At 35.0% G+C, this 12320-nt stretch overlaps 1 protein-coding gene across 5 annotated transcripts in view; it reads right to left on the bottom strand.

Moving 5' to 3' along the window:
- Positions 1 to 500: 500 nt before the first annotated feature.
- LOC111018258 (acetolactate synthase small subunit 2, chloroplastic) overlaps positions 501 to 12320 on the bottom strand; it is a 48901-nt gene continuing 37081 nt past the window's right edge. For 2 of the 5 annotated variants that reach the window (XM_088126037.1, XM_022294278.2), the window contains 7 exons: positions 8946 to 9032; positions 6016 to 6120; positions 5797 to 5919; positions 2984 to 3136; positions 2061 to 2126; positions 983 to 1105; positions 501 to 868 (listed from right to left, as the gene is read on the bottom strand). In XM_088126037.1, the coding sequence (XP_087982163.1) occupies positions 1022 to 1105; positions 2061 to 2126; positions 2984 to 3136; positions 5797 to 5919; positions 6016 to 6120; positions 8946 to 9032 (618 nt within the window). In that variant the 3' untranslated portion in view covers positions 501 to 868; positions 983 to 1021. Of the gene's footprint in view, positions 878 to 982; positions 1106 to 2060; positions 2127 to 2983; positions 3137 to 5796; positions 5920 to 6015; positions 6121 to 8945; positions 9033 to 12320 lie in introns of all 5 variants that reach the window. The other 3 variants (XM_088126038.1, XM_088126039.1, XM_088126040.1) reach the window with 3 other exon arrangements.

The following is a 12320-nucleotide window of genomic DNA, read 5'->3' on the forward strand; positions in this document are numbered from 1 at the left end:
TGATTTTAATTTGTTAAAAACACTCTTTAAAATTTTAATCAGCACTACCAATTTTTGTTTTTTTAAAAAAAGATTTCAGACTCACACTAAATATAACTTATTGCATCACTTAAAATTGACTATATGTTATTCCCTTGAGAGTAACTGCAAAGACCAATCTGAACCATTCCGTGAGATGAAAATATCAGGAACATATTGATCAAAATTAAACATTTCTCAAACTCCAAAGAAAAAAAAAAAAAGGGAAAAAATTCTTGGATGAAATCCTTGAGTAACATGAAGATTCACAAAATAGAGATTTGAAATCTAGGCGTTTAATGGAAAACTAAATTGTATTTTCATGTTTTCACTATTTTTTTAGTATATGATCTGTAGCAGATTTAGAATTTGAAAACATCCTTTCAAGTTTTTTCATGGAACCCAAACACAATCCAAAAGATGTTTTAAAAAATAAAAAGCCACCAAATAGGAATTCAGTGAATCCATATGATCTAGAAATCTGAAAACAAAAAATTGAATCTGGATAAGATACCAAACAGACCCCGTCCCGTTTTTTGGTTACACAATAACGTCTTCTTTAACAGCCAAAAATACACTTACCATTTTACTCCCAAAAAAAAATACACTTTGGGTAAACAGCAACATTGTACTTTCACCACTCATCACTTATCTAACAAACTAATTTAGAAATCTTGTTAAGTCAACAAGGGTTACAATACAAGTAAGATGCCTCAAATTTATGGTTGGGTGAGATGCACAATCTTGCAACAGAATCGAAACCATCTTCCACCCCATCAACTTTGAAGTCTTGAGTTTGTGCTTCAAAGAACTCCATTTTCAATCAAAATCCAAACCAAAGCCATCCAGCCTACAATATCTAACATGCAAAGTGAGACTAATTTAAGATTGATATTGCTTTAACGTTCATTGTGGAAAACAGGAAGATAGTACTGTTAAAACAGTAAGGGAGAGAAAAACTTACATCAATTGAATCGCCAGAAAGAAAATGGATTTTCGGGAATTAGATTGGAAGAGCATAACCACGCAGGTAAGTTGAGTCGACACCTGATTCTCTTCCTAACGCCACCCTTCCTGTCCTTGCCACCTATGGAATAAAGAAAGAACACAGAACTTATCATGTATGCATATCCATGTACAATAAACACACACTAGGCCATTAAGAATGTGTATAAAATATTGAATATACAACAATTCCAAAGTTTTTAGGTTTAATGGTAATTTTACATGGTATCAAAACAAGAGGACATCTGTATTCAAACCTCTACCGACCTCCCTAACAATATTGATAGCTCACTTGTGCTTAATTTCAAACTCATGAGTTTTGGTGTTGAAATAAAAGATCAAATACATCATATCCGAATTGGATGAAATCTAACGATAACAGGAAGATGCCAATGATTTGAATATTGTAATATCTACATTTTGATATGCACCCTTAGACTTGGTAGTCTAAATAAATAATCCCCCTTAATCTCAGTATATAGCAAAAAACCATGTATGGACTAATTGCACACTACAAGATCTACACTAGAGATTGTTAGCAACTCTAGATAACTTGTTATTGGTGAATACCGTAGCCAACAGAAAACGAAATAGTTGTGGAGATCTATTTTTTCAGGAGCCAAGAGCACATGCACGCTAAAATTAAATGGGAAACAGAACTGTCTATGCACAGAATATCACGTAGATGGTCAAAAACATTTTGAAACAATGATAACTTGGTTGACTTCAAAAGAATTTATCATGATGCTTATAAGAAAGATATCAGCAAATTGCAATGAAGAAAAAATAACTAATGAACTCTTATATCTAAGATATTTACATCGATATACAGCAATATAAATGCTGAAACACAATTAATAGTCAGGTAAAAGGGATATATATATATATATATATATATGTATGTATTCATTATATTTGTGAGTTGTATGTTAGGTTAAGAAGCATATAATATCAAACATTAAATTTTAGAAAAATGACAAACAATAATTCTTTCTCCAACTGCTAGTCAACATGAGAACCAGATAAAGGACACAAACCTCGCATATCCCAAATGGCTCCAGCAATCTCTGCAATGCGACCATCTTGTTTAAATCGCCAGTGAGCTGGAGCATATAAACAGTTACAGCATAAGAATAGCCAGAACGAAACAAAAAATAAAAATAAAAATTGTCCATATAAAAATATAAACATTCTACGATTCTTACTTATGGCATTTGTATTGTACTTAAGAGAAGCTATGTTTCTTTGGGATAACACATTAACACCAAGCGCTCTGGTGCATTTTCTATTCTATTATAGAGCTAATTTTTAGGGGACTAGAATCCACCCCATGCCCATAGACGGTCCTCCTTCATTAGTATTAGACGATTGTGCTAAATTTGAACTCCAAATTGAGACATAAATGGTAGAATTTCTTCATTCAGTTTAGAGGAAAAAGGACTGCCCAGTTATATTGCTGCTCTACCGACATTCGTACATTTAGGCTAAATTTATGTTTTAGTCCTTAATGTTTGGTTACTTTTTCAATTTAGTCCCTATTATTTAAAAAGTTTCAATTTAGCCTCTTACATTTTAATATTTTGCAATTATACTCTTTTGATTAATAATAAGCTTATATAAAAAATTAAATGAGAAATTTGGCCACCTAGGATAAGAAAAGTAAAAATTTTTTACCAACTACTTAGAAAATCGTAGGAATTAAAAACTTCCTTCTCCTACATGGCCTAAGTCTTCGACTAAAAATAAGGGATGAAATTGGAACTTTTTAAACATTCAGGACAAAATTGAAAAAATCCTCATGGTAATGACAAAAACATATATTTAGCCATACGTTTATAATAAAACACACACACCGGTGCAAAGAAAAAATATGCATGCACATTATATGCAATTAGTCTCAACCACACATATATATCTGTATTCATGAACAATTCTACAACATCCAAGGAAAGGAGATGACCTGAAGAGTAACTGTATGATCAGACACATCAACAGCTTTTGCACGGAATATTTCAGCAATATCAAGGACATCCCTTCTGGCAGCAGCATTTACTGCAATTTTTATCAACATTAACTCTCTCTCAGCAAATGGCAAGTGAGTGAGATCCCGCACCTGAAGAAAGCATCCCCACGTATTTCATCAACCAAGAACTTGTACAAGTCGCAATGACATAGTTACTGTAAACTATGCACTTTTAAAATTCTCAAAAGATTATTCATGGAAAATTTTCATATAATATCAACTTTCTCTCGACATAAAAGGGATGAAAACACTATTTATAGGAGTAGAGTAAACAAGAATGCCACCTATTTGCAGATTTTTTCAGATATGAGATAATAGTACATAAGATATGCAACTAAACTAATAAGGAAAAAACAAAAGAAATACAAATCAAAAAATATAATACAAGAAACTTTCAAAATGAACCACAAGATATATCAACTTGTATTTCTTCAGTTCAATAAAGGAAGGGTACGTTTATCATTTAGGTTGGATTCGGCCTTCATCTTTCAGGATCAATTTATCTTTTTGTAAGCTTTCTGCATTAGATATATAGTTAGAGTAGGGTACTTTTGTGTATCATAGTTACTTATCATCATGAGGATAATACAGTAAATGTCAAAATATTTCTGTCCAAATTCTAGACCAATTCTACATCAAGATAATTGATATAACGTTCTGATGTAGTGTAAACCCTAGTTAGTTACCAGTTAGTATACTAGCTGTTAGTTGGTTACTTGGTTAGTTAGGCATCTGTTAGTTGCAACACTATTGTAAATACCAGTTTTTAGATGGTAAAAGGAAGATCATCACCATCAATAAAGCTTCTCGGCTTTGGTTTACACCAATAAAGCTTCTTGTTGGTAATATAGGTCGTTCTTTTTTGCTCGAAAAATCGGAATCTTGAACCAAGAACCCTTCATTTCTGTATTATTGAGGTCTATCGTGTTGGGAAAAATTCACAGTATTTTCTGTGGAGTGGTTCTTTTGTTCTTGGTATTATCTTGTTGGAAATATAGGTCGTTCTTGATGAAGATTAGTGTCATTATCTTATGTTTGCTCTCATTTACCGTACGGATTATAAATATTCAAAACCAACTGATCCAATGGTCTGGTTATTGTACCCATCATAAATTGAACTTTGATCAACTTTCTTGAATTTCTCCAAGAGATTCCCCAACTGACAGCAAGCATCTAGTTGATGTTTTTGGTGAGAATAATTTGCAGATTTTGGTGGAGTTCCGCTCTAGACTCCCTGTTGGACCGAACTGCATCACTTCCAAAGGTGGCTGCTCTTTTTGCAGGCATCAGGCCCTCTCACAAGGTCGCCCGATACCAATTTGGTGTAAACCAAAGGAGTGAAACTTTATTGATGATAATGATCTTCCTTTTACCATCTAAACACTAGTATTTATAATAGTGTTGCAACTAACAGATGTCTAAATAACCAAGTAAACAACTAACAGCTAGTATAATAACCGGTAACTAACTATTCTAGGGTTTACACTACATCAAGTTCATTATTTAGACCTTTAGTAAATTGGAGGCCCTCTTTGTATCGACCTTTTACCTTGGCCTTGGATGGGGAGCTATCTTATCCACCATTCTTATTTGTTATTTTTATGTGACTGAAACAAAGTTGTTTCCAACAAAAAAGGAAGAAAAATTACTACATATCAACATGGAACCTTCAAAGTGAAAAAAAAGCATCTAGTTTAAGTGTCATTAGATGAGTGCCATGGATATCAAACATGCATCCTCACAGTTGGCATATGAAATTAAACCAAATCATGAGGAACACAAAGTTTGAAAATCATCTGAGTTTGCCTATAATACTTCTAAATTGAAACTAGAAGATATTTGAAAGATGGTGAAGCTGAAGAATATATTGCACTCATGTCTGCTCTTCACATGGTGTCCTTTTAAGGTTGAAGAAGATCAAAGGTGCTGGAATATTGACTCATCTGGTGTTTTTTCAGTGAATTCCTTATCTATGTCTCGTAACTCAGCTCCTTTGCCAAAGGAAATTTATGCAGTTCTTTGGAAATCAAACAGCCCAAAGAAAGTTAGTGTGCTTCATTGGATCCTTATAAATGGCAAAGTTAACACGGCTGAAGTACTTCTGAAGAAGGTTCCCAACATGCATCTTCAACCTTCAATATGTGTTTTATGTGCTGATAGTTGTGCAAGCGGAGTTCATCTCGTCTTGTTCATTTGCAATGGTTTGTTGGGGTTTCTTATTTCAGCAGTTCAAACTTCATTGGGTTTTTGCATTAGACGTTACAATGATTCTATCCTAATTATTATTTGGTCCATTGCTATCTTTCAAGGCCCTCTTACTATGGGTTAACGCTATCAAAGCCTTATTACCATAATTAGGGTTGGAAAGAGATCAAAGGACTTTTTAAGGCAATAGTAAATCTGCATTTGAGAGCTATAACTTAGCTAAGTTCAAAGCCTCCTAATGGTGCTCAATTTCAAATTTATTTGACGATTATTCTCCTAGTCTTATTTGTTCCAATTTGGATGCCTTTATATTTTTCCCTTAGACTCATATTTATATTTTTACTTTTATTTTCTCTTTTTTCCACACGGAGTTTGTATTTTTGAACAATTTTTGTTCTAATGAAAAGCTGTTTCTTTGTTCAATGGAAAAATATACTTCTATTCTAAATATAGTGATGCAGACAAAAAAATTGAAGCATTTGTTGAGGCAAGGAACTCATGCTAGTATTTAAATTTTTTCATTAAAAAACTATTGATCATGCTACCTCATGAAGGTCAACTAGTTTATGGAGCTGCTGAACCAACTTTCCAATTGACTCATCAGTTCCAGGAATAACAGTTGTGATACGTGATAAACCCTCACTTTCTGCAGGTCCTACAGCAAGACTCTAGAAATTTTTCAAATATAAAATTACCATCGAGAGGCTGATGAAAATTTAAAGAAAACGAAATTGTACAAAGTGTACAATAAAATTAGAACCTACCTGAATGTTATAACCTCTTCTAGAAATAATCCCAGTGACAACATTGAGAACACCAGGATAGTCGTTCACTAGCATAGACAAGGTATGGGATTGATGACCACTCGACTGAAAGTTAGCAGAACACATAAAAAAGTTAAAGAAAAAATTGCAAAAGAGATAAAATAAAAACCACATACAATACTTAAATATTCCCTCGACAAGCCAACGTAAAAAGATTCAAATGCCAAGAAAAGAAAGGATGCAGTATATGTGCACAAGACAGTGGGTGCAAAATTTGTTGGTCATTTGACCTAAAACTAGACCAGCTGGAAAATATCCCATTATATTTAGTGGAGGGAATAAAAAAACTGTACATTACTTAAAACAATAAAAGAGTAAAAGGAAATGGAAGTCAACAAAGGAGGAAAGAGATACCCCAAGAGAACCATAAGTTTCATCATTCGAATTGTAAGACGACAAAAGGAATAAATGCAAAAGAGAAATATTTCAAATCAGGTGTTCAAAGCAAGCTGCGATCTTAGTTCTACTCCATGAAGATTTCAAAGTGTAGTCTTTACATATCCCACTGACTGTACAACTAAACAACACAGAACACTGACATTACTCTAGTCTAACCAGAATAAACGTGGATATGAGATCTGAATACAACAAGCCATTTCCTCAAAAAGGAAAAAATGCACAAGATACTGAGTTGGAATCTTATTCTAAGAGAAATGTTTCCATTCCTTATCCAAAAAAAATGTCAACTTGAAATATGGATTAAGTGGAACAAACTTGATTGGGTGGTAGAGTTGTGAAAACACCGATTTCTTTCGTATTTCGAACTTCAGCTACATGGACCAATATACAAGTGCTGAAACATAGAATTAAAATTTTGGACCAAAATATTTTTTTAATAAGAAACTAAATATCATTCAGATGAAAAATGTACAAAACCACGAAGTTACAGATGTCCAATTGGTCAACTAAGTGATGAGAGAACAATTACAAATGTGTTTGAATTTTTGAGCCCAAAAAGACAAAAAAAAAAGATACACCATCTCTCAGTTGGGTCCTCGATTTCCTCATCCTTGAAGATTCTTCTATTTCTCTCCAGACAAATTATCCATTAGGCATTAATCCAAAACAGCTTTTGAGGGCTGAAATTCTGCCCATGGGCCACTTGAAAAACATGAACAGAAACTAAATAGCATGAAACCCAGGCCAGATCACAGGCTTCCAGCAACTTTAACCACAGAAATAAAAGATGGTTAGTATCGTTCTAGGCAATTCTGCAGAAGGAACTCCAATTTGGGTTGAGAACCAAAGAAGGATTGCATTTCTGCACCTTATCAATCATATTGAGCCCACCAAGGGATGCTAATGACCAAAGAAAAACCTAGAACAAAGTCGGATGGCTCCCCTTATGTGAGAAAGGAAAAAACCTAGTTCTTGTCAAGCTCCCAGACTCTTTTGTTCCCAGCCCATAGAGAAATCTTGTTTTTAAGATAGGTATAAGAAATTTTCATTCAACAGCCTCTCTATCCAAAAGAAACCTTTTAAATGCCTTCTGAACACCATCACCGACTACAAGACAATAGAGGAATTGTCATACACATCCGTTGTTCTTGCAATCATCTAGGATAAAAGAGAAAAAATTTTTGAGGTAGCTATTTTTACATCTGCCACTGCCACTGCCACTCCAGTCAACAAGCCAAAAAACAAGGTTTTACTGCCATCTCTGGCTTTTGAAGAAGAAAATCGATGAAAGCTGTATTTTAACTTCTCTATACTAGTCCAAGGGCTTCTGCAACTCTTGATTTTGCACTCGTAAGGAAAGCAGCCAACTTTTGGAGAAGCATATTTATTTTAAATCACCTCTCCATAAAGCTGAAGGTTCAAGGTCAAGCACCAGTCACCACAACCATTTCGTTAAGAGACCCTTATTACACTCCTTAGCCTTACCGAAGTCTAGATCCCCTTGACTTGATGGAGAGAGACAATCCTCCAATTGACAAGGTAAGATTCACCCTCTTAATTAGAACCTCTGCAAATAAAGTCTCTCGGCATCTTCTCAATACGTTTATACATTAAAAAAAAAGGAATTGAAAACCAAGAGGAAAAAAATCGGGAGGTCGGAGAGCTCTGTCAATCTACCACCTTTAGCATAATTCCTCCTCAACTCAGTTGTTCAACTGGCCTTTCTTTTTTTTTTCCAGAACAAGTTCCTAAAAGGAGGGGATTTAGGATTGCCCCCAGGAGGAAATCTGAGAAAAGAGGTAGAAAGTGAATCAGCTCAGCAGCCTGCCCCACAAAGTAGCAACCTAAACGTTTCCTCTATGCTAAGGTCAACATTCGCTACTACTGATTTGGCCAAATTAGGCCGTCAAACATCTTCAAAATCTTCAACAAATTCTGAAGCTTCTCTTCCTCAATCACAGAAAAAAGAAGGGTATGGTCAGCAAGTTGCAAGTTAGCCATTTGATTATCCCCCCACCAACGAGAATCCTTCAATTAAATTATCACACAAGCCTTTGATCTTGTTATCTAGGTAAGAAACATAGGACTTTTCATTAAGCTTCTGAAGAAGTACAAGAGAGGATGTACGTCGACTATTGAGATCACAGAAATTATCACCAATGCATTAAACAGAAAGGGGTCATTTTAACTTTCTAAACCGGGCTTCCATAAAGATTTTGGTTGAAAGTCCTTTTTCTTTACCAACCAGATACAAGTCTGTGCATAAATCATGAGAAAGAACAATATATACGTTCTCACATATCAAAAAGAAGATGTCATCAAATTTAAAATAAAATAGACGACCTTAATGTTAAAGATCTCGACTTAAACATTGAACTTGACTCACCCAAATGGGCCAAATCTCAATCAAACTTCCACAGATTTTTTTTACAACCACAATGGAAATATTTGAAAACTGTATACGTACGTACATCTTCATCATAGAGAACACCCCAGTGAGCATCAAGAACTTGATTTGAATGAAAATTTTCGTACGGCTCCACAGGATATACATCTCCCTGCAATAAAGTATTCACAGTGTCATTGTGTTCAGTGAGACATATGAACAATTCCCAAGCAAAAAACATGGAGCACAAAACGGGGAGAAATAAGCACCCTAGAAAATTTGTAGAACATAGCAGCTACCTTCAGATAAGAATCTTTCTTTTCTTTTTTGATAACCCAGTGTTGGGGCCCCCCATAACTAATTCGGGAGCACCCACACCTGAGTCAGACATGGAAGACATAAGGGTTTTCCTTATTAAGCTCCCGCAAAGGGAATCTAACTAAAATAGGAAAATTTTGACTAATAACAAAAAATAAAAACTAAACCAGTATCTAATCTAAATAATATCTATTTAAATAAACAAATCTACACTCCACTTAAATTGGATTGTATATAGAATACTAGCCAAGCTTGGAGTTGAATTCTTAGATGCGTGTCATTTTTGTTATGAGAAACCGAGCTTTTCATTGAAAAAAATGAAAAAAGAAAAAAGAAAGAGTATACAAGGCCATACCACCCATGGATGGCCATATCCCCAGCTCCAAGAACCACAACTAGTTGGTTTTGAATTTTAACAATCTACATTGTCCAAGGTCATCACGGATCTCATGGTAGAAATGAGCATGAATCGACTGTTGATTTACCTCCACCATGTAGCTTTCTAACCACAGGAACTGGGACAGAAAAAGAGGAACTAGCATTTTTCTCACAACATCTTCTAGCATGAACCGACTATTTTCACTCCAGATACACAAGAAATTACCTAAAGCGAGGTTGTCGGTGAAGAATGGAAGCGACAACCTCTCTTTAGTGACGTCCTCCTCGACGGCACCAGAACGTTGGTACTATAGCGACTTGCCCAATTACTTCTAATTCCCGATTATTCCATTTTCTAATATGATACGATGAGATAGAATGCAATAGAAATAAAAACACAGGTAACAGGTTACCTACTCTTAACCGTCAAAGTGAACCCTTTCATTTTGTGCCCACCACACCTCTCCCCTTTCCCACTAACTCCTACTAGAATGAGTGGGCCTCCAACAATTGTAGTCGCCAATAACATCACTGTTCTCATCGCTATTACAAAACCGTACATGAGAGTTTTACCACCTTAGTAAGTGCTTGTCACTCTTAGATGGCTCTAATGCTCGTTCAATGCCCTAGGAATAGGAATCTTTTGGTCATAGGAATTTTTTGGTCATAGGAATTTTGAAAAGGCATCCCTTCAAGTCCAACCGCCCCTTATTCTTGGATCTATTAAACTCAACCAATGATGTGGCAAAGAAAAGACATGTGGAATATACCAATTTGGATGACGAGGACGATTTGAATATCAGAATTAGTCAAGTTTCACCAAATATCTCAGAAAATCAAGGTTCTTTTCGGGAAAATTTTTTGAAATACTCTTTTGCAAAGGATTTTAATTCTCTCTTTATGATAGGCCAATATGGAATGAAAAGCAAAAAGAAAGAAAACCCTACCCGTTAGAATGAATTGAAGAATGAAAAGTGCCTACTAAAACTAGGGTTAATAATTTTCAAATAATTGAAAAAATCGATAAGAAAGATTTTTTTTGTCTCACAATTAATCAAGATCAAGAAATCAACCCATCCAACAATAAAAAATAAAAAAATAAAAAAAAAATATTTGGGAACGTCCCGCTTAGTTAACAAACATCGAGTTTGGAGTCAGGGCAGCATGGATATGAGACGAGGGAAGTTCAGTTTGTAATCATTGTGGTTTTCTATCTTCAGATTACCAAATTGGAGAATCACCAAGGCCTTTCAACAGTTCGACGCACCCCCCAAGCTAGACGCTTCAATCTCCCTCTTTAAAGGATCCTATTTGGACAACAAAAAGAAGACAATTGGCAAAGAAGATGGCTTGATTGATTAGTGGATTCCACTTTATTTTGAAGCAGTTGGAATCACATTAGTCCCAATCTTACACAATGAAACAATGAAGATATTTTGTTTTTGGGAGAGACACGGATTGGATTCTTCAGGAAGCTTTCAAGAAGCTCTTCAAGAAAAGGCGGAAGATCATAAGATTTTTTTTAAAGCTCGAAGGTTTTCATATACTTTTTTAATTAAATTCAGTAGAATTGCTTAGGATTCATGTTCTAGAAAGGAGTTTGATCGGGCCGTATTTTTCTGCACTTTCATATTGACTTAAGGGTTTAGAATGGTTTTCAAGCTTCGGTGGTTTTGGTTTTGGAGAGTCTTGTCCATTTCAGTTCATTGTTTTTTTTTGCTTGAAAGAGGAGGTTTCTATCAAGTTTTTATTTGTTTCATCGTCTAGAGAATCTTGCTCGTTGCTTTTGGTTTTTGTTCTCTTTAGCTCCTCAATCTACGTTTTGGCAGTTGATTTGGTCTTCTTGGTTTTTGCATCTTTTGGAGCTGAAAGCTTTTCAAGCCTCTGTTTTCAGCTTTTTCTTATTTCTTTGGCTTTTGTCTTATCAGTGTTTCTTGGTATTTTGTAGTCGGTGATCTTAGTTATTGGTTCTCTAATCCTTGGTGGTTATTTTTTCTTTTCTCTTTCGCTTCCTTTGGAAGTTTGTATCCTTGAACATTTTTTTCCATATTTTCAATAAAAAGTTTGTTTTGCCCCCGAGGGGCAGCCCAATTGGCAAGGACTGGGGTCTCTTGGCCACACTGGCTTAGAAGTCTCAGGTTCGAACCTTCTAATAAGCTTAATACCAAAAATCTTTTATGTATCCCGGGTCCGAGCCTTGGGGCAGGCGCGGGTGCCCCTGGGTATAAGGGAGCAAAGCTCCAACTCCCAGTTATAAAAAAATAAATAAAATGTTTGTTTCTTGATGGGAAAAAAAAAGAAGGGTGTATACTCGAGAGAAAAGTTTGGAATTCGACCTCTCCTTATACGCGAGGTCACGGACTACTTTTTGGTTTAGGAAAATCTTTAAACACCAAAGCCTAGATAGACATAAAACCTAACCAAAGACCAAACTTCCTCCCAAAAGAAACATGATATCATATTGTTTTCGGGAGAAAAAGAATTTTCACATCAATTTTACAATTCAAGATTACACCTTACTAAATAAAATACAAAAAGAAAAGGCTTGAAAAAGTAAAATATTCTAATTAATCCCTAAACTCTAGGGATCAAAGAATGTAATGAAAAAAAGATAAATAAATCTAACTTTCCTAATAAATTATTTACAAGAATGTCCTAAATTTGACAATCATTTTCAACACTCTCTTCTTGTTAAATCTCTCTAGAGCTCGAGAAATATTGCCTGGGCCTTCAAAGAATCTATTGGAGCTTCTGGTGGCATCGT

This window comes from Momordica charantia, assembly GCF_013281855.1.
Source record: "Momordica charantia cultivar OHB3-1 chromosome 6 unlocalized genomic scaffold, Mcharantia_2.0 BLBB01000006.1, whole genome shotgun sequence".
NCBI lineage: Eukaryota > Viridiplantae > Streptophyta > Magnoliopsida > Cucurbitales > Cucurbitaceae > Momordica > Momordica charantia.